Below are 27947 nucleotides of genomic sequence, written 5' to 3' on the forward strand. Positions count from 1 at the left end.
TGATATAAACTCTGTGTTTGTTCCCAAGGGCAAAGTGACATTCAGGACTGCTGAGTTCTTGTATGTAACTATTTCCATCAGTAGGGGGCTCACTGCACACAAAAAAATGCACCCAATGAATTTCTTCCAGCTCCACCCTTACTCACTGTTGACTGAGACCTCTGAGCTCCCTCTGCTGGAGACAAGGGAGAATGTCTCTGAGGATTTATCAATAACCATTTATACTGGGCGGTGGAGGGCCCATAATCAATAGTCTGGTTTAAATTCCACAAACTTGTTCATTAATATATCAGGTAGATCAGCTCGAAGGACTGAGCTTCACTAATTTCTGCTAATTTCAGTTTGGTGTACCACTTTCTGCCACAATTTCTGTTTATGGAAATATCGTGGTTTATGAGCATTTTAATTTAATTGACAGGTTGTGTGTGTGTGTGTGTATGTAGATGTCATTTTTTAAATTGTTTCAGCATTTGCATTTTAGCACTTTTTGTTAACATTAACCTCTCAGTCACGTTCCTCATTAATCCCTAAAATTACTGAATGTTTTTCTACCTGAGAATGAAGATTTGCTAAAACAGCATTTTTCATGTTCTCCACCATGAAAAAAAGCTTCCGATTATAAAAATGATTTGAGATCCTGCTCCTTCTTCTTCTAACCCTTTAACCTTAAATGCTCTACCAGTGAGGAATTGTTTATTAGCAACAAGGACAAGGACTCAGCCCAACCTTCATCTTTACCTGTCAGTCACATGTTCACACACTGACATGTGACCTCCACTTTATTGATTGCCTCTTCCTTTATTATCTGTAGCACTTTCTTATGCTTCAATGTCTCCAAAACGAGAGATCTTAAAGGCATTGACTGCTAAAATGTTATTCAAAAACTACAACAAAACACTTAAATAAAACCTATGCCAGAGTTTTTTTTATTTTATTGATATTCATTCTTTCCATACCCACTACTCCCATCAAGCATTGAGGTCCTGGAGTCTGCAGTTTTTCATTCCAGCATGTGATTTCACTCACACACATTCATCCACAGAGGGGACGTGTAATCACTGAAATCAGCTGCTGTGGTGATTGGATGGAATGAAAACCTGTCGACTGTTCGGCTCGCAGCAGCACATGGTGATGAACAACTGCACCACACTACCCTATGCTCCTATTTCTTGCATCTGTCTTTTCATATATTGCATCTCCTTGTATGAAATACTGTAGTTTGAAAATGGAAAAAGTTGTATTATTATTATTTTTTATTATTATTACCACGATGTACAGAGGAAAGAAAAATACCTCTGCCTTTCTATGTGATAATGTTTGAATGAGTTGAGCCTGAAAAAGTGTAAATCTGGCAATTATACTGAAATATGTCAATTGTGAGAACAAGAGGAAGAAGCATAATATAATGTTATATTTCCACCACTAGATGTCGTGCAAGATCCATTCTTTTTTAAAGCTTTCGAGACTCACCCAAGATTTTTTAATCACACAAACTCAAAATTTTTTGCAAAATATAAACATATAGATCCTAATTTTTGACAGAGTCTGTAAATTGTTTTTTAAATCATATTTTTTTCAGATGGTTTAAAAGATTTTTTTCAATATAATACAGTAATATATATAAATAAAAATGTGAAAATGAGCTATACAGAAGCAGTTTGGTTTAAAGTGCCCTATAGATCAGACACATGCCTCTCTTTCCCCTCTAAGCCACGGTCTCTCTGAGAGTCTTGCCTCCGTGCTTTACACCCTCCCACTGCTGGAGGCAAAGATGGAGCTCAGCCTAAAACCCAGTGAGCGTTTCACTGCGAGAGGGTAAGATATCCCCTTTGGTTCTGCCCGACACGATGTGGCATCTGTGGGTTGTGTAACTCAAGTGGAAGGGAATTAAGAAGAAAAGTGGTTCAGGGACTCTAAAAGCAGTCACCAAGAGTTCACATGTCGCTCTGTATCGCAATGAAAATGTTCAATCTGCACTTTGATGTTTGTGCTCTGCAGCCAGATTAGTTTCTGATGACCATAGTTATTATGAACGTAGACATTTGTAACACAAATGTCATTGTGTCGGTGCGTGTTTTACAGACAGGTTATTTGTGCACTTTATTATCACAGAGAGCTGTCATTTCAAACATGAACAATCGTAGTAATCAGTGATTAAGATAATTGTCTTTACAATTAGCTCTACAGGCATATAAAATTAAGGAATTAGGACACATTTTCCAGTTTTTGAGTGAGAAACTTCTCATTTTCTTATCATTAACACCAGTCACAAAGCTGTCTCCTGTCCTTGAATAAAGGGCTCTGTTTTAAAGTTACTGCGAGCTCCCTGCCAAGCTAGAACAGTGTACAGTTTGGATCAAACATGGTTTTTATTTACAACCAAGGTCCCTGCAAGGTCCACATTAACCTTTCATTCTTATTTACTGTAACTGCTGGGCTGTATTAGGCAGAGCCTGAATCCAGTTAGAGTTGGATGTAATTCTCCGTTCGCCCAAGCCCAGATGTCCAGATTTCTTGGATGCATTAATTCATCAATCCAAGCAAAGGGTCTTTTAGCAGTCTGTGCTGCATTAGCCACTGTCTCGTAACTCTCTTAAAATCTGGCTCCTGGGGTTGAACTTTTAAGCTTCTTGCCAATTAAGGGCAATTGTATGGTAAGCAGATCCATTCCTTCTGTGCCCGGAGGAGTTGCTATGTCTTATTTCATTCTAATTCCACTCTCCATCATGTTTCAGAGCTGGACATGATGGAAATGACTTGTGACAGTTCTGACCCATTTGGAGGACTTTTCTACACAACATGAGCCGGTGAACTCTTCCTCACTGGCTCACATTGGCCCTATAATGTCCTCGGTGGCCACGTTCAGTTTTTCATCTCACAGCCACCGTGATGGAAAATTTGCTGTGACCTCCTGCCTCCAAAACTGTCTGGTGAACGTGGACATTTGCTGCAACACAGACGAGCAACCACAGCACCAACCTTATGGATGGTTGTCAAACCTGAAAAACATATGCTTTAGGTCTAATATATGCCTTTAAGTATATTGGTACAGGCATACTTTATAGATTTTTCTTTCACTTATTTCTTCATTAAAGGTTAATACATGTATATTTATACATAAATAAGTTTGTTTTTTTAATGGTTTATAAATTGTTACTACTTGTTTATTGACGTTAATAAGCATTTATTAATTACACCAGTAATAAGGCATTTGTGAGAGCAGTGTTTAAATTAGACAGGCTATAAAAAACAAATCATGTTGGTTGGTGTTTATCTTCCTCCAGCAACTTTCCTTTTAGTTTTACCTGCTTTTAAATTCATCAGGACCCCTGCGACACACCAATCCACCATCTAACTTCTGGAAAAGGGCTGCATAACATCTGGACCAAATTCCATCAATTAAAAACTTATTAACATTTCTAACTGCTGACTTTATGTTTTATTAGAAAGTGAAAAACCCGTTATTATCCAGTTACTCATTTTGGTTTGTTTGGTCCAGATGTTTTCCAGAAGTGGTAAAACTGGCGGTAAACCATCATAAATAAGTAATTGGTTTACCACCAATTACTGCTATTTCCCTTCAAACAGTGGGTTTGAGGGTGTTGCTGGAGCATTAATAAACAGCTTAGTGTTTTGGAGATTTTTTCGTGTTTAATTTCCTCCGAGAGATTACGTAGTGGTGTATAAATGGATCGATGGATGGAAATTCTTTGAACGTGTGAAACATTTTCACACATTCTAGAGGATGAATTTAAAAAATACACATCATCTTCATTTCCTGGAATTACATTTCGTAAACAAAAGAAAATGCAGGTCATATTAAATTATTTTATTAAAACAGTAAGTAAAATCAGTAAATCATCTTTGAGACACATGTAATAGCATGACTATAGCTTGTTTGTCATTGATTTTATTCTGTATTTGTTTATAACACACTTCAGGCTCAAAGAAGAGTAAAAATGATATGAGCACAGGGCCGTAGCTATGAATTATGAGTCCTATGCATATTAGAGGACTGCAGGCACCTTTACACATCATTCCAAAAATAATAAAACATCTTTGTCTTCTGACCTACAACTGAAATACACCTTTCGTTGGACAGATTCCTAAATGAAAGTTTTTGGCTGCTCCTGGTAGCCGCATGAACCTGAAAATTCTGCTACTGTTTGACATGTAATCAGTCACATAACGCTCCCGTAATCCCCCCTCACACCCTCTTTTCCTCCCTCCATTGTACATTATGATCGTCAGGGCTCAGATGACAACCCTCTCCCAGTTTGTTCCCATGCTTGCCCGTGCTGGGCCCAGAGTCATCAAGGTGTAAGGGGAGGTGAAAGGGTCGGTGGGGGACTTACGGGTGGTCGAGACTAGCAGTAGAAAGCCGTGCCAGCGGGGTCCCCCTCCACTGAACTCCTGAACCCCTCCTCTCCTGCTCATAGGATAAACCTTTTAACACACGCGCCTTTTTCCACCGGGTCACGCTGAGGTCTCCAGCCTTTCACGCGTCGGCCGCTAATGAGGTCTCAAAATCTCAGAGCAAGGTGAAGGGAGCCTGACTTCCACTCAAGAAACTGAGCTGTGGAGAGACGGCAGCACTGTTGGTCAAATCACTTCTGACATAAAACCACAGAACAATGTGCAGAAGTCTGGCTCTGGGGATACACTGAGAGAAGTGATGCTAGCTCAAATGTTCAAATTTGACCTCAAAAATGATCTATGCAAGAAATTGCGTCTGCTTTTTTTTTTTTTTTTTTTGGTAAGTCCAATATTATGTGTACTTTATGCAATGTTGAATTTGTGGAATGTGATGAAATGGATATATACCACTCATTATTTACACTAGGAATTTGTATTTGAAAATTGTGCTGTAAGCAATAATGTTCCACAGTGGGAAAATTTTTTTTTTAACCCGACCAGCTTTGATGATAAATCCACTGAGCTGTGCACCATGTTTCAGTATTTTTAAAATGTTTTTTTTTTAAAATTGTATATACTTACAGAACTTAAAAGAGTTTTGATTATTTCTTAGGTAAATTTTCTAAGCATAATTTGCATATGAGCTGGAAAACATCCTGTTTGAAACTGATTGATTTATTTAACATTTTTAATTAAAAATATATATATAATTCATAGTTTGCATATACTATTGTTCTTAATACTAATAGTAATGATAAAAAAAATGGTAGAGTACTATCATATATATATATATATATATACACACACACATATATATATACATATAATGTTCAATAATCAGCATCATTATCATTATCACTTAATTTAAAAGAAAAACTATTTACATGCATAAGTGTTGTAGTAAAACTAGAGTATATATCTATTAATTCATTAATAAATTCAGCAAATTACAGTATATTTTTATTTATAGTTGCCTTTCAAGTAATATTTAAATGTCAGTTATTCATGTTTGATATAGTTTATTAGTTGGCCATGTTTTAATTCTATGCAAACAATGAAAAACTTTACTAAATAAACTTTAGTCACCATTACTTTGCTTTATGTCAGAAATAGTGGTTGCCCCATTTCTTTTATGGTTGCAATACTACATAATGAACTCTCGGTAATTTACAGTTAGAATATTAAAAAAATCAAATTAAGAGAGCAGTAATCAAAAACTCATTACTGTTTTATAACAGATCTTATTTTTTTATTGAGGAGAGTCAAGTTGGGCTTTCCATTTTTAGAAAATAAACCAATGACAATATTACAAATAATGAAATTGTTACATCATTCACAGGGTTACAGTCAATATACATTTATACAGAAATACAGGGTCTCCCACATCAGTCACAGTGGTCTGAACCGGCACTGGTCTACAATGTGGGCTTTGACGGACCGGGGGGAACACATGGAGATCCCCCGCCTGAACTAACCAACAGCCAGAATGGTAGTAGGGGGGTCCTGGGGCAGGGAGGGAGGGGGGAAACAAAGGGAACATTGGGTCATAAAGGGGAACACAGGTGGCAGGGTTGCTGTAGTGGTAGAAAAGTTTGTCCAACAGAGGGAAAGACAGGCGAGATCTGAGCAGCAGCCAGTATTTGTCCATCAGCAGCCTGCTGAAGTGTCCTGGACACTGGAGCTCTGCCCGCTGCAGCATTCACAGACTATTTGGACCTGAAAACGTCGATCCCACGGGCTACATTTGACCACCAAAGCAGTAGAGGGCGCTCTGGTGCTTTGTGCTGTAGCCATTAAACAGGAGCCATTTTCTGTCAGCCACAACAGGAGGCAGACCTCTGCTCTGACCATGCTGTAGTTGAGGGGCTACAAACCTGGCACAGCTCATGTTTATGCACACTATCATGTAACTGTAACACTGAGACTTAACGGTTTTCCTCTGTCCTTCAAAAAATTGGCACACGATGAGGGCAGGGCTGACTGGTTTTACTTTGCTTCACAGATGTCGGAGGAGAAAGTACAGTATGTTTTGCTCAAAGTTGCAGTAGGCAAACGTGTGAAATCGTCATGAGCGTTACAACCACGTGGAATCTACTTCGATTTTCAGAGGAAAACTGTAAAAAGGTCTCTAACTACAGAAGCTGGAATCTGATGGCATATTTTTGGTGCTGTAAAATTTACAATAAAACTACATATGTAAAGTTAAACAATGCATACTGTTTCTGAAAAGTGTAACAGTAGAGAACAACTGCTTTCAGAGGGAAATAAGCAACTGAATTAACAGCACAAATGCCTCTCTGTATTCACAAATCTTGAATTGACAAACAGTGGATTTAAATTTCCCCGTGATCCAATATTAAAATATATCTGACTGCACTCCTGTACTGTGAAAACCATTGACAGTAATGGACGATAATTTCACTTAAATGCAATATTCAGTCTGATTTAAAGGAGGTGCTAAAAGAATAATCACCATGCTGGGTAAAAATATATATTACAGTAGAAGTATTCCCACCATAAAAAATGTACCAGATGAATTAGTAACTTGGTTTCTATACATTTTTTAATAGTCTAACATTGGACACAAGAGCTTTTTTTTACAGCTTGGGCCTCGGTTTAAAGTAGCCGGCCTGCTGTCTAAAAGGATGTCAAAATCACTTCAAACACTTGACATAAGTGCAGCAATTTCTTCTCCAATGATCTTTGCTCTTCTTGAACTGCGACAATACTTCTTTTTTTTTTTGTGCCATCAAAATCATAAGATACATAAATACTTCATGCAGTGCTTTCAAACACTCCACATTCAACCAAAAGGTCTTCTTAAACTCCTTGAGATGAAATGGAAAACAAAACCTTTAAGGGCAGACGTACTTACTTCTAGACGTAGAATAGTGCTGAAGCTGATTTTACGCTGCATACGGTCTTGCCACGAAGAGAATGCTTTTTGTCTAACTCCTTCTGAAGGGTTAGTAGTTCCTTGAACCATAGTTCAGGGATAATTGCTTGATTAATAACTCAAAGTCTTGGCAGCGTCGATGGTGAAGCATCTGAATGAGCTTTAATGGGGCTGGAGCAAAAAACTCCCCAGCCTTGTGTATACTTTAGATTCATTGCTTGAACAACATTAAGTATTTTTCCTGATGACGGAATATTTGCCGTACCATGCAAAGGCATACAGCCTCACTAAATAAAACTGATGAGCTGGTAAGTATTGAGAAATGGAAAAGGAAGACAGTCTAAAGCTCGGTTGAAAAAGCAAACTGCATGTTGGCATCAGTGGCATTTAGGTCACAGCATCCCTTCTCACTCGCTTTTTGCAGTTATGACTAACAGCTCATGATTCTCCTCCTCCAGTTTCATATGTTATAAAAGCTTCCAAGGAGATATTCGTTCTGATGTGTTGCACTGCAGATGAAAATAACCAAGGAGAGGATTATAGAGCAGAAAGAGAATAAAAATCCTTCCACTCCTGGCCCTAAATTCTCTGGGCAGCCAGGGATAATGACAGGTAGGATCACAGGGGTTCGGAAACTTGAAGTTTCCAACATTTTCTAACCGGGGCTTTGGTGCTAAAGCTGTGTAGTGACGCCACAAAAACTCACGTAATGATGTGAGGATTTGGTACAAGCGAACATGGAAGCATTGTCCAATCTGGAGGAATTTTTTTTTTTTTCACATACTCAGTGGCATGCAGCATCAGGACAAGACATAAAACAACTGCCCCACTGATGAGTGTCAGTTTGCCCGCCGCTGTTGATGTCTTTAAACTCTCCAAGACAAGACCAGACAACTGCTGAAAGCCGACTGTGTGGAGATCAGTGGGAGCGGCAGACAGGTGGCTGACAGGCATGTATGTGATCAAGGGAAAGAGAGAGGGAATCAGTGCCTGGACAGAGTGGCTGTGATCGGGGTGCGGCCGCCCCGCTGTGACCGGACACATCTGACCGATGGCTCACAGCTGGACACTCATGTCTGGCTGTCAGGTCTCGGAGCGGAGCCCAGTAGGAGCTCTGCACTGCTGATATCATTTTCTGGCTGTATACATGAACTCCTGCCTGATTCTCCAGGGAATCACAACATTGCTACAAACTCCATCCCCCACCCCTCCCCCATCACCTTTACACCAGGTTACCGACGACAACACAAACAATGATTGACAGCTCTGTACTCATGAGACAGTGTTTTTCACAGGAAACCATACAATAAATGTATATACCGTCTATAAGATGAAATCAAAACCTGTTACAGAAAAATGCTGTTTATCTACATGGTTTTGTGCACCAACATGATTCATGTTTCAAAAAGAAAAAAAAAAAAAAAAATCAAAGCATTGATGGAAGATCCAGAGTGTTTGTTGGAGTCAAACAGTAGACTCAGTGCAGAAAAAAATCTAAAAGTAATAATAATAACAATTCAATAATATCCATACAGAAATTGCAATAATATAACACATTGCATTTTTGTTTTCAATTCAACAAACGCCTGATTGTAAAGCCTATTCATGACTGCGTGTGTAAAGTAAGTGTGGTATCAAAACTTTAATACTTTAAACATAAAAATGTTTTTTCAAAAGGAAAACTGGAAGAAGAAGAAACACAGAATATAATGCAGCCACATTATACTCCGTAACGTGTGTCAAATCCAAGCTCTTACCAAACAGACTTCTAGTAATTGCAGCAAATCAAAGCACTGTGAAATTAACCACTCACTCAGCATGCTATCAAACACGAGACCCGACGCTTCAGGAGCGACTGCTTTGTGCACGTGGTATGCGTGTGCAACATGCGCACGTATGCACAGACGGCATTGGAGATGAATAATATGAGGGACGATGCTATCGCAGGAGATTCTGTCTGTATGTGCACGATGATGTAAACAGTAGAACCTGTTTCTTCTTGTCTGAATCTGAGTGGGAAGTTGGTTTACGTTTTTTATTTTTCCCCAAGCTTTTTTTTTTTTTCTCCACAAAATAAGGAAATCCTCCCTGTAGTCAATTCTTCTGCTTTTGAACTGAGTAATTGTTTCTGAGTCATCACGTTACGGCAGGTCGAGTGCATCTGATATGTACAGTACAGGATCATGACTGCGGTGCAAGAAGGGAAGAGTTCTATTTGGCAGGCTGTGAATATTTCACTGTGGAAACAAAATAATCATTTGTCTATAGTGAGAGGAAGCATGGTGAGAGGGAATCTTCATCACAAAAATTTCACACAATATAGAAAATTACTTGCAATGAGAAAAAAAAAAAAAAGTTTGTTTTTTTTCTTGAGTGTTGATTTCTTGGTGTGAATTGTCAGTCTGAATGTTTTTGACATCAGTCTATGCCAAAACCATTTCATGGTTTTTTATTTTATTTTTCTCTCCTGGTGAAACAGTTGGGAGTGCAAGTCGGGTTCTTCAGTCTCCTCTGCAGTTTGCCTTTCAAAAAAGGCCACAGAGTACACTGTGTTTCCTCATAATGTTCAAAATTAAAAACGACAAAGACAATATCCACACCTTGTTGAGGATGGGCTCGTCTCCTCAACTCTTCCTTGTTTTCTTTTTTTTTTTTTTTGCCCTTTTAAAGGGTAGCTTTCCTACTCAGTTCGTCTAGTGTACAACCTTATATCATCTATAAATTTAGATAAACTCCTTGCCTTTTCTCAGTTTTTCTTTTTTTTTTCTTTAAAAAAATTCTTTACAAAATTATCAGAACAAACAAACCAAAAAAATAAATGTTCAGCATCAAATGAAAATTGGTGGAAGATTGAAAAATGTGTTGCTAGTCACTTCTAACCTCCCATGTTTCTGGCTCCAAAAGTGGGTCGGCTGTGGGCCGTCTGATGCCTCATTACATGGACTTTGTTTCCAGAACTCTCCATAGCTGATCCCAAGGATGGAGGGAGAGTTAGGGTGAGGGGACAAGAGGAAGAGAGAGGGAAGTGGAGAGGGGAACGGGGGATGAATGGTAGTCTGGTGGGAAGACCAGACACACTGTCACGCGAAAAAACATCCACTCCATCCTCCGCACCCAGAGCCCTGCATCCTGACCGTCTTTTTTTTTTTTTTCCCTCTGCTCTGCTCGGGAGGGTCAAACCTCCACTGACTGGATCTGGTTCATCTGTGCCCGCATCATCTGGACGCTGTTGAGGATCTTCTTTTGATGGCCTGCTAACGTCACACCAACCCTCAGGATGTCACTGCGATGAGAGGCAGAAGCAGATGTTAGACTGACGTTACCACAGACGAACACTCTCTCAGAATCCATCTGCCTATCTATCTAAAATGCATTAAAAATGATGGCATGGCATTGGTTAAAAGTAAGAAATTGGAAATAAAAGCATAAAAACCCTTTGTCGCATTATAACATATAGAAGCAGAAAACAGTAGGGAGGATATATAAAACAGATGACAGTAAGCAACACATGCATGGATCATTTTGCTGAGAAACAGCTGCGTCTTCATCAATCTTGAAGACCAGAAAGCTTATATAATCACAGAAAAATGCTTGAATGCCAGTTTAGTGTGTTTTTCTGTGACGAACTTCCTGATTTCTGTGGTAAACCCCACCCATCTCATACAAAACAAATGCTGTGAATTTCAAATTCACAATATTCACAGAACCCAAGTCTTTTACAGACAATATTAATCGCAGAAGTCAAATTGTTACAAACAAAGCGTGAAAATAAACAGCATGTTGCTCTTTATAAGAAGGCAGTGGCATCAGCTCATGGAAACTACACTTATTCAATCTTGTTGCACAGAATCTTATCCATGAAACGATTAATTTCCTCTCTCCTAATGCTGAATCTCAACAGTGTTAGAGCCAATTCAGTATGTTTATTCAGTTTGTTATATGCATCGGTGCTTCTCCTATGTTGCTCTGGGGTGGAGGTGGCAGTCTTTGGGACTCAGCAGCCACACATTTCTCTGTTTTCTGTTTTTGTGTTTAGCGTTGTCAGGTTAGGCTAACCCATTGTTGCTAACTTCGGGGCTAACCCCCTTCACTTTTCCAGCTGTTGGGGAAACAACAGATGTGACTTTTCTTTGTCTAGAGAAGCTGCAGCATTTATTAACTGACACACTGTAGCCTATAGTGTAAATTTACTGCCAGACTGACAACTTACTGCTAACCTTTTCCTGCTGCTAGCACTCGCTCAAACACTCACTCGCTACGCACACACATGACGCACTGCCCTAATCCTTAAAAGGAGCTATGCTACTCAGAGTTTCCCAGGCAATGACACAGAGGTTGACTCACATTTCTGGACAGTGCTGCACAGAGATGCCCCCAAATGAATGGATATTTGGCTTTTTTGGCATTAAAAGAAAGATTTTTTTGGCCTGGTGGGGGTTCTTGCCAGGCCTGTACAATTATAGGGGAAACACTGTGTATTGTCGGCTGGTTAGGCTACTCAGTAAGGCCCACAGGATAGTGAACCCTTATTAAAAGGAAGTAAGGCCTACATGAGGGAGGGATTTAGAATAGGAAGCCTGAATGAGGATGGCAGCAAACAGTTTCTTGACCACCATTGATTCCTGAGCCAAGTAAAGTTTTGTTAGACCAAGAACCTGTTGGTCACATAGGAATAAAAAAAAAAGAATAAAGAAAGAAATGAAGAAGAATATTATTATAAAGCTTTTATAGGATTACACTGCTACTTTGAACTCACATCTAGGCTGATTCTCACACACCGGCATCTACTGTGAAGCTTATTGCTGCTTTTCAGTTATATTTACAAGGACAGTAGTTCCTATTTCTTTTGTTGTGGATTATAAAACGCCGTGAGGAATTTGTTTGTTTGTATGAACTAGAACGTGCGTCTGAACTCCCTCACCGTCTCCGCGCTGGCTGGAGAAAAAAGGTAGGACTAGGCGCTATTATAAACAGTAATCATACTTATTAGATTACACACAACCACCTGTTTTGTTCAAACAAATTAAAGATCTCTGTGGTTTAATCTCTAACTTGTGATAGACAGGAAATGATTTTTATCTTTTGCGCTACAGGTGGCATTCTTAACATGATTATATCTTGCATGGTAGGATGATTTTTTTCTAATTTCTTTGGCTAATCAACACCATATTCCAATGTTTCTTCTCAGTAGGTAAATGGAGGTCAAAGAGAGGTCTGCTAAACACATGGCAGAGAATAAAGGGCACTGTTATGGCTTCAAGCTATTGTGCTCACTGCTCAGCAACTGAAATATTATGATCTGCTAATTGCATACAGTGCAGCTAGCGTCTTTTATAACGAGCCAGAGGCAGAGTCTGGTGCTTGTTCAGGTTTGCTTATCAGACCCAGAATGACAAGAATAATCAGCACTTACTCCATGGTCATCTGGGACACCACATCAAAAGTGGAAAAGTCGGCGTTGGCAAAGTTGTCTTTGTACTGGCCCATCTTGATGGCATCCAGCCACTCGTCCACAGTGCTGAAGCTGGAGAAGTCTGGGATGCTGCGGTCCAGGAGAGGGAGATGAACACTGAGGGGGACACAAGCAGGATTCATTAAGAATAATGATAATACAAAGAGACAGTTGTAACATCATAGCCAGTACAGACCACCTGTGTGTGATTCAAACATGAATTATTACATTACATTTTCAAAAGGCTAGACAGAACTTCAGAGAAGCCTACTGCCCTTATCCATGAACCAATATTTTCCAAACTGATCTCTCATAAAGTGTATTTTCCAAATGAAGTGATAGGCTTCAGGGAGCCAATATATCCACTCAGTGTCTGTGGAAAATCTGGCCCTCGGTTCTGCACTCCACCACAAATGAAAGTACAGACGGGGATAATGGAAATCAGTAAACCCTGGCTCTCAAAGGAAACTAACACCCAGAGCAGAAACGCTTCAAAATGTTTTGTTTTGAAAATTGCACAACTGCTTCAATCCAGGACTCGCCTAAAGCATTCGTGGGAAGGATTTGATCTATCAAACCAAAAGGCTTTAATTTACATAACCGCTCGGCGCCAGGAGAAACAAGAGACACTGTGTTCGGCAAAAGTGAACTGTGCCACGGATGGCACTGAAGAAGGAGCATGAATTTCCTGTTAGAAAGCGGAAAGCCTTGACGTAGAGAGAAAATCAGATGCATTATATTGTCCTAGATGTTATCCACATCAATGTGAAATGACGCTAAAACCAAAGGTCTGTCTTGTGGGATGCCTACAGAGATGATACGCTGATACCGCATAGATGCATTGATAAAACACACATGCAGATACCGCACAGACAGTGAAAGACAGAACACAGAGATGGAAAAGACAGATTTAACACCAGACTATCATATATTATGACTACGAGTTTAACTGACTGAAAGACACTGCAAACAAGCAAATCACATACAACAAATCTGATCATCCCTCCAACCACTCACCCTGAAGATAACGGGGTCATGGCCTTTAGCGTGTTGGGATTACGGATCATCTTGTCGAGGTTGTTGACGATCTGGCTAAACTTGGGCCGGTTGTTGCGGTCCTTCTGCCAGCAGTCCAACATTAGCTGGTGCAGCGCGCTGGGACAGTCCATGGGTGGGGGCAGTCGGTAATCCTGCTCTATGGCATTGATGACCTGCAGGGGGAGACACAGATCTTTAAGGGTTGCTATGAAGTTCTAAAAAAAGAGGAAGTGGATTGATGGAAAAAGGATAGCGTATGATCCGATGTATAGATGCCGTGAGTACATGTTGGTTACTGAGTTTTTGGATGATATCCTCAACTGCAATGACTTTCACATCATCTCAGTGATATGAAGTAAATATTGGCATTACTGCTGTCTCCTCTGATGAACACATAACAAGAGCATCTGTGCCTCTCACCATGTGGTGACAACAACTGTTGTAGCCATTACTGTGTGTTATCGCCTACCAGTCAAATCTGTTCAATTATAGTTATTGCTTAAAAATAAATGTATAAAGATATATTTGTGTACAAATCACCACATTAGTTCTGCATGTGAAGAGTTGTTAAACACCACTTAGGTCATTGAGAACATAAACCTTATGCCAACAACTTCACATTTCCACCTGAACTCTGCCAGCGGTGACCTCATTTCTGGCTTTTACAAAGTATTTAACACTCTCTCTCCATAAAGCCACTTTAAAGATATCCCTGACTTAGGCCAGTGATGATGCTGGTCGGGGGGCACACAGAGGTGGTGCACGGTTAACAGAGTGGAACAACCTGGAGGACACTTGTGACGAGGACGCACAATCCCCTGCTCATTATCAGGGCCATTAAAGGAGCTCCATTCAGACCCAGATTAATCTCATTCATGAGACCCCCAAACGAGGACCCCGATGGAGCAGAAACACTATCTGGAGCTGCTAATAAGATAACCGTTGAGGTCCTCAGTCCCTCTTAGCACATTAGTGTTCTCACTTTCAATTTGAAACTATTTTCATTATCTCTCTCCCCATAATTTGCTCTCTCCTCCGCTACCCAGAGGGAGATAGGAAATGGAGGCTCCAGTCAAGAGCAGAATTTGTCCACTGAGCACTGCCGTGCATTTCAAATGATCTGATTATGTCTCTGTGGTGAGTGTGGGGGAATTTTCATATAAAACCCATGTGTGAAAGCCGCTGTTTAGCTAAGGGAAAGCAGATACAATGACAAAATGTATCTCTGAGGGGTTTGAGGCTGTAATGAAACTCTTGAAGTAAAAGTGACCGTGTGTAGTGACGCACTGTTTCAAAAGCAAGATGCTTGAGAACGAAAATTACAAAAAACAAAAAGCAATTACAATAATGACTATAGACCAGTTAAATACATACATCTTGATTAGTCATGTCCCAGTAAGGCCTCTCTCCGTAGGACATGACTTCCCACATGACGATCCCGTAGCTCCACACATCACTAGCAGAGGTGAACTTCCTGTACTGGATAGCTTCAGGGGCAGTCCATCGGATAGGGATCTTCCCTCCCTGTGAAAACAAAGGGCACAACCTCAGTGAGGGAAGCGAGACCGAAACCTAACCGTCACAGTGTCCTGGCTCCGGAGAGAAACAACGTTCACTGCAACAATGCAGACGGTAATCCAAACTGGGAGGTGGATATCACAAAACCCCTGGGAGTGAAGTGTGGTATATGAAATACTGGATGAGGAGGAAGGGAAGAACAGGTGAAGGGGTGATGTTTGTCTTGATAGGGAGAAGAGTGTGGGAGTGCAGTGAAGTGTGTACGTCAGACCTGGGTTAAATAAAACCTTCGAAGAATTGGATTATCGACCTGGCAGCTCAGATAGTGTTGGGCAAGTTCTCACTCACAAAATAACATATTAAACTCACTTAAGCTAAACTATATAAAACTTTCTAGCATTTATTTTTCCATGTATGGTAAAAACTTTTCCCAATTATACCCAATATTGCTCTCTACAAATGTAAAAATCGTTTATCTGTGAAGACTGACCCACATTTACTGAGTGAGTCTCACTGTGTGTTGTGAGGAGGATTTGAAGGTTTCTCACCAGGGCACTAGTGTAGGTGGGATCTGATGTATCATCCTCCAGGAAGCGCGAGAGGCCGAAGTCCGACACCTTGCACACGAGGTTGCTGTTGACCAGGATGTTGCGGGCAGCAAGGTCACGGTGCACGTAGTTCATGTCGGCGAGGTACTTCATCCCTGAAGCGATGCCTCGTAGCATACCAACAAGTTGGATCACAGTAAACTGCCCATCATTTTGCTGTAAAACAGACATATTGTGTTATGATATAAGTGCATGGAGTGGTTCAGAAATAGGAGGCGTTCCTAGAAACTCTGGGTCACCTGACAATAATCGACCCTCAGTACTTTCTCAGGCCATCAGGATGGATTTTAATATTCTAATTTCAGCCAAAGATCCAAAAAGATAATGGACTCCATCATTTGATTTGACTATCAAATGTGGGTTTTTGGGGCTTGTTGATTATTCTTCTGCTTTGCATCAACCTTGCCCTGTCTTATCTAGACCTTCCGATATTTCTTTGTTAGTGTGCTGCATTAGTGTTAGGATGTAAAAAAAAGACCGGGCTGAAGGGCTGAAAGCAACAGTTTTGTTGGGGATTGTCTCATTTTTCTAAACAAAACCTTCTGCAATCAGAATTTGTAAGATGCTATAATCACATTACAATTCTACAAATAGGGACTTAAAAGGTTTTTGTTTCACTCAGTAATATTCTATGATTTTCTCTCTTGCAATTGTTGGTTGGTGGAACTCATCATCCATGCGCCCCATATTAACAATGTTACAAAACTGATTCACACTTCACACTTGACTCATTTTAGTCAAATCCCAATTATCATCATTATTATCATGATTATTTAATTTCAGATCTACTTGAAACCCAACCCATATGAATTTCATGTAGAAAAGTTACTTTGAAGTATCAGTTTCTCTGAAAAAGCCCTGCAGGACACTAACAGAGAGGTTTGGGTTGTGCTCAAATGGTCTGTGCAGGGCTGGGCCAGGCTAAGCTGGGTCTAGCTGGCTGTCTACAGCTGTTCCCCTCCACGGTTTGGTAAAGGGCTTTACCCCATGCATGGGGAGCGTCTGGAGCAGTGGTGCAGCTGTGCCTCCAACTGCGCACACCTGCACTCTCTCCACCACCCACCACGACGCCCGGAGAACAGAAGATTCCAGAGAATGGCGCATGGGAGTGCAGGGCTGGGTGTGGACAGACGGAAAGACCAAGAGAGGGAATTGGAAGGGCAGGCAAGCAGGGCCCTGAGCACAGCCATATTAACTGTCTGCATGACTGCTCCACTACCCTATTTCTCTTTCAAAACACTTTGCTGCTCATTAGCCAAGCGGATGCTTCTCCTCACGTCAAGCTGCTCCTCCTCGTGTACCACAGCAATTAAGCAGAATGCATTATTCATGAAACCTTTCTCACAAATACACATTGCCACCTAATCTGTGTGCTGTGTTTGCATATACTTTAATTGGAAAGATTCCTCCAAAGTCTTTGGGGTCGGGTTAGCTGGAAAAAGTATCCAGGAATTTGTAGAAATGTTTAACTCAAGGTCCAGTGTGATTTATGTGAAAATAATATTTTAAATCAAAGACTTTCATTCTCTTTACTTTCTCTGGTTATGGTTGAATCCAGATACCAGTCGGCTCTGTTTAATCTGTCCCCTCTACTCCCTCGCTCTCTCCACCTTGCAGGTTTTTCTGCAGGAGCAGCAGAGCAGACAATCCTTCACCAGCAGCTGAGTACAAACTGCAGTGACCATTTTAAACAACCACTCAGCAATCACCTCAGAGAAGACACAAACCATGTTCAGAGGCTTTGACACTGTCAGCAATTGTTGTCATAAACTGTCACCGTGAGGTGCCGCAGAGGTTCCCTGTTGTTTTGAATACAATGTGCTGTCAAATATGTTTAGCAAACATCTACATACACACAAACACCCTTCACCGCAAGATCAAATTCCAAAAACAGCTGATGCTTTGTGTCTTAGAGGTCAGAGGCAGAATGCAAATAAAGACTCCAAACTCAGTCTGAATAGTGCGCTGACCGAAGCTTGCGTGTGTCTTTTTCTTGAGGATAATTTTGATATAGTTTTGCAATAGCAAGCTTAAATTGTCTCAGTGTTGTTACAGTATTAAACTGGTGGAGATGATATTGTTTAAAAAGTGGAGAATATTTTCAAGCAATTTAATAATGGATCTTCAATTAATTTACTGTATGCATAATTTACTACACATTTGTATCCCAAAACAACAACTTTGTGATGCTTTTGTATTGTCTAACAAAGCACAACAAACTTTTTTACTTTGGGAAAGGTAATGGCTAAATTATAATCTGGTATTCTTACTTTACTTACACTGACATTCTTTCTGTGTCACCTCAAATAGAGACTTCCCATCACTTAAAAGTTTTACTAAAAATAAGCCTTTTCTTAGCAGACATAATATATCCCCAATTTCCACAAATCAGAGAATTTCTGCTCATTCCAAAAATGCAAAGTAATTAGGGTGGATGAAAGCATACAAAAAGAGCGATATTAGCCAAAAACATGTTTTTATTTCACTAACATCCCTAGACAGATGCTGAAGGGCTGCGTGACATTTCATCACGTAGTCAACTTCATTTTTAAACATCGGACATCTCATTTTAAGTCTTGCAAAGTATTTGAATTATTTATGCAGGTCATAAATGAGGGGCCATGGACGGTTCTCTGTAATATCCTTCTTTGGTTTGATTATGAAAATTAAAAATTCCATGAACTTGTAAGCACTGCATATTTCTTGTCAGGGAGCCGGAGGGAGGGGGGGGGGTTGTGTAATTCCTATATGCATTCAAAGACAGCACTGCATAATCAGCAGTGGAGTAAATGTGGAGTGAATACAAAACAAAAGCAAGGCAAACATCAAAGAGCAATACATCTCCTGGACTCAGTAACAAGCAAGATCCTAATATTCTGTAGGTAATCATAAAAAAGACTGAATTGTAGAGCGACTGCATAGAGATGAGAACACTATAACACTGTGAGACTATTTGAACTTAACAAAAGTGAGTAAAAGTGAACAAAACAACTAATGTTCACTTGTATTGAGATTACTGTGCATGCAGGAGAGTTCTGTTCTGTTGCTTAATATTTAATTTCATAACATCAATCCTGTTGTGATATTAACATTACGTCCTGTATGGTAGGGACTCTGCTTGTGTGTGTGTGTGTATTTTTACATGTGAAGTCTCATGTTTTTAACTTTTCCAGTGATGTGCACTTTAATCAAACCTAAGTTGAAGTTGAAGTGAGTATGTGTGTGTCTATGTGCAACAGATGCTTCTTTGCCAGAGATAGTGTCTAAATAACCAAAGTTATGTACTACAAGAGCTGAATGATTAATTGTTTTTATTTTTAAAAGAGTGAAATTTTCAAAAAGAATAAAGAGCTGTGATTAGGAGAAAGTTTAAACTGACAGCTGCTGATTTCACAGCCTTAATGACAGGCAACAGACTGTATTTAATTAGTGTTAGTTCTGAGTTTGCCAAACAACAAAAAACAAATTTTGGCTATTCTCTGGTTAACAATATGCTCTCTGCATGGTGGGGTCTGTACATTTACCAAAGATGATTGAAAAGGTGATTTTGATGTTGGTGAAAAGATAAGAAATGTGTTGTACTGTATCTTTTACTGTTCATTAAAGACAAACACAGTGGCAAGTCTTGTATAGTTTCACACAGGTATCTAGCAGGTAAACACTGGCAGACAGAGTTGTCAGAAACTCCCATTAAACTTAAATGATTAAATGATTATATCATTTTTTAAGCTTATCACAGTAAAAACGCTCTATTGAGACCTCCATTTGGGACTGTGAAGCAGCTGTGAAGCTGACGTTAACGTCCAGCAGCTACAGTGTTAGCACCATTAGGTGTCATCAGTTTGATATCAATAAGACATTGTTGGTGAGGCTTACCATAACTGGCCAACTGTGCAACTGAAATCAGTAACTATAATGCTACTGTTGATTGTCATGATCATACTTTAATATGATTAAGTAATGTCAAATATACCACTAATGTAATTTCTTAATAAATATGAGCTAAATTGGTCAGTTTCTATAGAACACTGGGCAAATTTACTTTACTCTGACTGACTGGTTTAAAGAAACCTGTGTGGACTTCAACATCAAACAACTGCATTAACGTACAGTATCAGATTCTATTAATGCAGAAACAATACAAGTGTGTGACTATGCTTTGTATAATCACATCTTCAGACCTGCAGTTACATTTATAGAAAATAACTGCAAATTAAATTAGATATTTTCCTCAAATCATTTGACCCTACGCACTACCTAACTATTCTAGGTGAGACATAGAAACAACAAAAATGATATAAAAATGTAGTTGCTCACTCTGAGGAAGGAGTCCAGAGATCCGTTCTCCATGAACTCAGTGATGATCATGACAGGACTGCTCTTAGTGACCACGCCCTCCAGGTGAATGACGTTAGGATGGTCGAACTGGCCCATGATGCTGGCCTCGCTGAGGAAGTCCCTCCTTTGCTTTTCTGTGTAGCCAGACTTCAGAGTTTTTATCGCCACAAACATCTCCCTTTTACCTGGGAGCTTCAGGTTGCCGCTGCATACTTCTCCAAACTCTCCTGTGAAGAGGTTACATGGGAAACGCAGTGGTTCTATTAAACTCACAACGATATGGGCAACTAAACTCTAGCAGCATTTCTGCATCCATTTGTATTTAGAAATCAACTAACAACCAAGCTATTTTACAGTGTTGTATTCAATCCACGTTTCAGTCGGATTTTTCCATTACCTGCACCAATGACCTGTTCAATCTTCACACAGGATATATCAATCTCCTTGGCAAACTCCCTCACAGCCTCGTTGGGGTCCTCATATGTGAACGGATCAATATAAATCTTCATTCCTGGAGTCACTTGGAAAAAAGGAAAGAAGGACTATAATATTCTGCTTGTCATGCTTACACTCCTGTGGGCTAGACATTCAAATGCATACAGGCACATTAACAGTCAATTCACCCTGCATTCACACATTCCTGTGCAATTATGCTATTTCTCCTATGACATTCAAGCAGCCGACAAATGTGGAAAGCTGGAGGAGCTAATGTAGTTACTAATAGTGGTTATGACTAGTGCCTTGTGGCTACGGTGTATAGCGATTCAGCCAGCAAGGACATGGTACCTCCAGTCCTCTTAGCGGTGATAAGGCAGGTTAATATATATATCATTTCCTGTGAGTCATAGTGCCATTAACACTCAGGAGAGAAACCCAGGCCCTATATCAGCATCGCTCAGCTCCACTCCAAGAAATAAATTGGCTCTCCTAAGCCCTGATGCCAGGTAAATTGGCTTAAGGTGGCCTTTAAGTGTTCAGGGACTTAAGTGTCCCAAGTTTTAAATCCGATTATTCGGCTCTCACCTCCACATCAGGCCTTCAGGCTATTTGAATGGATACTGAACTCATGCCTGGCCTGATACAGAGCTAGAAGAGCATGCACGCTGCCTAAAAACCTGGCACACCCCGCTGAAGAAATGTGCTGCAGAGATGAACAGATGGAGAGGATCTTACCAGGCAAAACCCCCCATTACTAAAACCCTTCAAACTCTTCCTAAGCTGAAGCGCTGTTCAACAGACCACCCTCATATGATGGCAAAGACCACCAAAAAACAGGGCAGAAGCCTGAACTGTAACTGGTGTGAGGACAGGATGCACACAGGACACATTGGCTTCTGCTGTTAATAGCTGTGAAATACGCGAGTCTCTCACTGGCACACTTTACTGAATTACATACCGGACATCTTTGCACAGCATGATCATATTATATTGAGAAAGCTATTACCATAAACTTAAAATGGAAATAGATTGGAGTTTTTCTAATCAGGCAGGAGGAGAACGGATTAGCCACAATATCTAAGACAGAGGCCTGGTGAAATTACTTCTCAGCTCTTTCTCACAGATTTATTTTTCTGTTATTGTCATTTAAGCTGTATGCTACTGTACTGTATGAAGAAAGAAAATCATTGAGAAATTCCATTCATTCACCAAGCCTTTTGAATTTTTTAACAATGGCAAATGACTCATGTGGCATTAGCATGCTAATGGAGTTAACGTGAGTGAAGACTGACCTATTTCCACAACAATGGATTTAGTTAACTATGAAATGTGATGATGCACAGAACACACACTTGAACACTGGTTTTGATGTGGTTAAATCCAGACTCCGAGTGAGCAGAGTTAAACAACAGGCAGGATTACTCGTAAGTGGGGGACGGGCAAGTGAAGCGGTGCTGTGCTGGGCCGTAGCCAAGGACACCAGCATGCAAGGTGGTAACCATGGAGACAGGTGTGTGTGAAGCAGCAGAGGGCTGAATGATAGTCATGGAGATGACTGTGTGAGATGGTAGTCATGGAGACAGGTGTGCGTGGCACCGAAGGAGGAACACACGCAGGCAGAGAGGGGTGGTGGTTTACTCACTGTGGCCGCTGGTGTAGTGCTGCAGTTTGTCTGTGTATTCTGAGTCAGCCCTGTCAAAGCCACGCCTCCTGGGGAAAAGACAAAGAACTCTAGCTCTGGTTCAAAGAGAGGGAGCGGGGAGGGGCAGAGACACAGATCAAACACCCCCAGGTCTACCTACGCTGAAGATACACCACCTCAGCACACATGGGGAGACAGGACTTTATAGATAGAGAAGCAGCCAGTTTTTTTATTTTATTAAAAATGTAGCCTTCCATGCGGTCACACCACACAAAGTTGTCTTTGTTTCTAGTGCACTCCAGGTGGGCAGCTGCAGTGATACGAAACTGCTGTATGCATCGTTTTGAAAAGTAAGGGGACATGTAACAAATTTTCTTTGTTTAAAATCTATACAAAAAGGGGGGTATATAATTTTAAATTCCTTGTACGTAGTTGTGGCGAGCACTTATACAATATAAACATTTTTTAATTCTGAAGGGTTAATGACGCGGACTGTGTGATGCATTGTGGGATAGTTTGGACACATCACAAAAGAATACAAATGAGAATTTTGACCTGGACATTTGGATAATTAAAATAAATCTACCAGACAGCAAAGTAAACAAAAAAAAAAATAAAAATATAGTATATGCAAAACATTTAAAACAAATCTAATCAAAATGATAATTTCAAATCTGAATCTTCATATACATATACAGTATTTCTGCAATGTCACATTGAAAAATATTAAACAGAAACCAATTATTGAAGTGCAGTACTTTTCACTGAGAGGTCAAAACAAATTTGCATGACTTTGACTTTATGATTTAACCAGGTAAATGTGAGATCTTTTGCATAGAACAATAACATTTAACATTTTAAAAACTGCCATATATGTATGTTTTTTTAAAGTTATTTTACCCTTTTGAAGATAGGGATAGTTTTAATTCAACACTGGCTTCACCATGTTTTTTCTATTTTATCAATTTAATGTGCTAGAGCTGTTCTCAGTTGAGGTTATAACTTCTGAGCAGCTTCACAATATTAAACATATTTAAACATCTTCTGAAGTTTAGTGATGGGTTCAATACTTTTTTTATTTCTTTGACTGTCCAACAGTTGTCAAAACTCTCAGTCACGCACTCTTTCATTTTGTCTTGGCCATGATCCCAAACTATCATTTTCCCAAAGCATGACCTACATCAGTAGCCTGTCATGATCCAAGATAGTGATATATTGTGTGTGAAGTGGTGTATCTAAAATTCAAAAAAAATTGAGGGAAGTCTGCTGGCTGAATACATAGACATAAATTAATCTTGTACTTCTGTGAACCAAAATACCTTATAGGAACTGAGTTATAGTTTTAATATGTGGCCCCAGTGGGAACTGAAGTCCTTGGCAGAGTTACAAACATTTGATACCCACTGAGCAGGAGCACCTACAAAACTTCATGATGTTAGCAATGTTGACTTTTATATATTATTTCCGCTGCTGAAAGACTGGAATTTATTAAGAATTAATATCTTTGAACCCAGGTGGTTTTATCTCTACAACCCACATTAATCAAATCGACAGACCTCATGAATAAAAACACAACAAGGAGACATGTCCACTTTGCCAGCTTTATGAAAACTGGGACAGGACTGACTCACCGGTTACAGACAATGATGATGACGACCACAGCAATGAGGAAGACCAGGCCAGCGGCTGCAGAGCCGATGATGAGAGGTAGCTTCTCCTGAATGCTGGTGTTGTATTCCTCTGTAGAAAGAAGAAACACGTCCATAAACATATGGCCAAGGACACAGACACACATATACCACACACACACACACACACAGAGTCACAAGCTGAGACACATGGGTTAACATCTGAGCCACTGCATATGGAGGGAGCAATGGGTGACAGACAGACATACGGCTGGGTGAACCAATGAGCATCCTGGCATCTTGACTGGCTGCATGGACCGTTTTCCAAAGCACACTGAATGTGCTCAGAGGCCTGATATGGACAAATCATCTGGCAGAAAGTGTGTGAAGTGTGGAGAGAGAGCATGTTTGGGTGAGACCCAGACTGATTAGGCAGCCAAGATTGGGAATCCACCTACTGAATGAGCACACAGAGGCCAGAGCCAGATCCTTCTCTTGAGCACTACAAATGACACATGACTTCACGATTCCAGCCAGATACACGGGTTAGTGAATTCCTCAGAGCTGTACCCACTTCTGGATAGTATATTGTACTCTCTGATACAAAACTTCTTTAACCACAGAGAGGGAAATCATTCATTATATTATATTATATATTGGATATTGAATAAATGTCAAAATCTTTAACAAAAAACACAATTTATTGTGCCAATTGTAGTTTAACTGTTCTTTGAAGACATTTTTTGCATCTTCTGCTTAGTTTTCCCTTCACATTCTATTACTGTGGACATTTTCAGAGCTGTACATAAAAGGACATTGTTTACTTTTTACTATGGTAATCAGTGTATTCTTGCAGCAGGAAACAACTTTATGGGTGCATAGGGACACACAATCTGGGGCAAAATCAGAACGAACTGATCTACCTTTCTTTAAGAAAATATTTTTCAGTGAAAAACTGTAAACAATGAGCCTCATGTATTCTCAGTTTACTCAGTATTTACAGTTATGAGTCAGTTCAGTATCTTTAGTGCTGTGATCTGTGCCTGTGGCAGCATCAGGGATGTTTGTATGAAAGTTCAGGCTAATGATGGCCCTGGGCATAGCAGGCTGAAGGAAATGAGATGTTCAGAGGGGAAAACCCAGGCCTTGGCTCTAACGTTAACCTACATGACTGATGTTTACTGAATGTTCCCTCTTCTCCCAGTCATGTCATAGTACAAAGATAAGACTTCGACCTCATCCTTGATTTAAAGCCGTATGGTGGCAATTGGCAAAAAGCTTTTCTTCGGAAAAAAGATATGTTTGTTTGAATGGAGGAAATCTGTGTAGCACATAGAGGAAGTAAAACTGAAATGTAAAAATGGGAATAATTCAATCATTATGTATATAATCTGAGATATTTCCTAATACTGAGAAATACATGACGAAATTTAAGAACACGATTTCAAGTCCCACTAATCTGATTTCACAGTACTTGTGTTGTTTACTCCACAACATTATTCCTTCTCATTCCCAAAGCTGTCTGTACCCATTCTATGGTGCATGGCGTGTCGGTGTGCCACGCATGATAGGTGGTAACAGCTCTGCGTGCTTTGGTGAACATTGGCTGAATTCTCACCCTCAGTCATGGTCTGGAAGTACAGTTTGCCACTGTAGCGTCCAAACCCAGCGACGGTGCGGGCCCGGACCTGGAACACGTAGATGCTTCCTGGCTTGAGGCCACGGATGACCACTGTGTTGGTCTGGCTCCTGACAGTGGTGGAGTTATATTCTGATTGGTCCTGGGAGAAGAAAAACAACATGTTAAATTTGTGCACATTAGTAATTACAGTCCAATTGTGAAGGCTAACAATTATGAAATGCCACGTGAATAAATTATATACTATGTTAAGATTTAAGAGGACGTTGGAGGACAAATGATATTATGGTATTAGTGAGCACAACACTGAGTTTTAGTATAGTGATTTTAAGACCTCAAAAGATATCAAAATCTTTTTGATTTCGACTTGATTAGCAGCTACTTTTAGGCAAATAATAGTGTAAATGTCTTGTTACTGTACTAAGCAAAAATACACCACATAATGTTTCTCTCCAACATGTACAGTTTAAATCTTAAACCGAACCTGAAAAATCGGGAGCAGAAACGGCACAGAAAGAAAACAGTGATACTCATCTCTACATGTATTTTACAAACATCCACCACAATAGAACTCATTTGAATATTTTGCTACCACAAAAAAGCAGCAGGCATGTTTGATAAAGCAGCAGGACTGAAAAAGGCAGTCACCCAGCAGCTGCAGTTAAGAAGGTAGATTTGGTGGCAGTTTCAGGTCAGGCGGCTTTTCTGAGCCATGCCTTCTGATGATCAGAGCTGTATTTCACTGCCATACTCCTCTCCAGAATGCTGACAGGTCTGAGAGTGGAGACTGAGACTCTTTTAGCTGCTCCCTTCAACCCACTGCTCAGCACACACTTCTGAGCCACAGCAGGGGCCGGGACAATTGTTTTGACAGCTCTCTCCAGCAGTGTCAGAAAAGGGAATTATACTCAAAAGTGGAACAGCTCAGCATGTAGACGAAAGCTTGATAAATGTTGTGTGTATGTGCGTATACGCATATGTAGATCTACGCGATTGTTTCTGTGTGTCTGCGAATGGCTTAAAGCATTAAAGTGATCACTGTGCTTGAATCAACGCATATTTGTGACTGCAAGTGCTCTTGTGAGAAAGTATGCTGATCCGGAGGAGCTTGCCCCATAAATACTATTTTTACAGCAGTCAGCGCACCATTGTTTCAACCACAAGTCTCTGCGTATCAATCCCCAGTGGCTCTACTGCAGGGCTGAGCGCGGTTTCCTTTCCCAGTGACTGACCGTGATTATAATTGAAAGAGAATGAGCAGAAGTTCTAAGCAATGTTCAGAAGCTTTGTCTGCTTGCCTCCTAGGATGTGCTGTTATGCAAATGAACGGGTGGAGATATGGGTGGAGTGTTTAAATGTACAACTAAATAAAGAGTCAGTTTTTACCATTAGTGCATAATTTATTAGCTGGATATGGAGAAAGCGAAGCAGAACATATATTTATATGGATCAGTGAGGGCTTGGGGGAAGAATATGTTGCTACATCAATCCTACCTTCTCATAATACTGTAGTTCATAGTCCAGGATGACTCCATTCGGCTGGTCAGGCTGGGACCAGGAAAGAGTGATGCTGTCCACTGTACGACTGACCTGGTGCATTATAGATACAGTGGATGGAGCTGTGAAGAGACAAAAGAGTGTGTTAAGGATGAGGCAAATCAATCACTTCTAACTTGACATGCACAGAGCATTTTACAGCATTTTTAATCTGGCAGCCAAACACTGGGTTTTGCAAAGGTGTAGTACGTACTGCCATTAAGACTATGTAATATACTGCAGTCTCCTTTTAGAGAGCCTCATGGCTAGACGTGCACTGTAGGTTGGCAAGTTACAACACTGGCTAAACCACACAGGCCTGCCTTATGGGACTTCCCACTATGAAATGTGATTTTCCTGTGATTAATTTGCGCTTGTCATACTGCTGATAACAGACCACCTTCTGCAAATAAATCTTTTTAAAAATCGCCAGACCAGAGAGCGCTGTGGGTGCAGAACGTATGACATGAAGTAAGCCCATTTTGTCGGCCACATGAACTAAATAAACAAATAGCGTGAATCATAAGAGCCACAAAAATGCTACACAACATCCTTTTTGTGAAGCTTTTTTGTCCTCCACGTTCTAATTTTATTTTGTTTAGTTTAGTTTATGCATATTTCCTTGTAGATGACAGTTTAAAGGACCATAGCAGTGATTTTCCATGCTACAAATTGCATGTGTTTTAAATTACTGTCAACAATTTTTCCAAATCCAATTTTTAGATTATTGCCTTACCTTCCAGGCACACATTGGTTTTCCGTGAATCTCAAAAATGTATGAAAATCACCATTCAGAGA

At 40.2% G+C, this 27947-nt stretch overlaps 1 protein-coding gene across 4 annotated transcripts in view; it reads right to left on the reverse strand.

Annotated features, from left to right (window-relative positions):
• Positions 1-6590: 6590 nt before the first annotated feature.
• ephb2b (eph receptor B2b) overlaps positions 6591-27947 on the reverse strand; it is a 126548-nt gene continuing 105191 nt past the window's right edge. Inside the window, exons 6-16 of one of the 4 annotated variants that reach the window (XM_044349073.1) lie at positions 27108-27232; positions 25593-25755; positions 23978-24086; positions 22347-22411; positions 20664-20777; positions 20246-20493; positions 15869-16084; positions 15177-15326; positions 13782-13975; positions 12726-12881; positions 6591-10595 (exon numbers count right to left, since the gene is read on the reverse strand). In XM_044349073.1, coding sequence (XP_044205008.1) covers positions 10487-10595; positions 12726-12881; positions 13782-13975; positions 15177-15326; positions 15869-16084; positions 20246-20493; positions 20664-20777; positions 22347-22411; positions 23978-24086; positions 25593-25755; positions 27108-27232 — 1649 coding nt within the window. In that variant the 3' untranslated portion in view covers positions 6591-10486. Of the gene's footprint in view, positions 10596-12725; positions 12882-13781; positions 13976-15176; positions 15327-15868; positions 16085-20245; positions 20494-20663; positions 20787-22346; positions 22415-23977; positions 24087-25592; positions 25756-27107; positions 27233-27947 lie in introns of all 4 variants that reach the window. The other 3 variants (XM_044349071.1, XM_044349072.1, XM_044349070.1) reach the window with 3 other exon arrangements.

The sequence above is a fragment of the Thunnus albacares genome, chromosome 4, assembly GCF_914725855.1.
Source record: "Thunnus albacares chromosome 4, fThuAlb1.1, whole genome shotgun sequence".
Taxonomy (NCBI): domain Eukaryota; kingdom Metazoa; phylum Chordata; class Actinopteri; order Scombriformes; family Scombridae; genus Thunnus; species Thunnus albacares.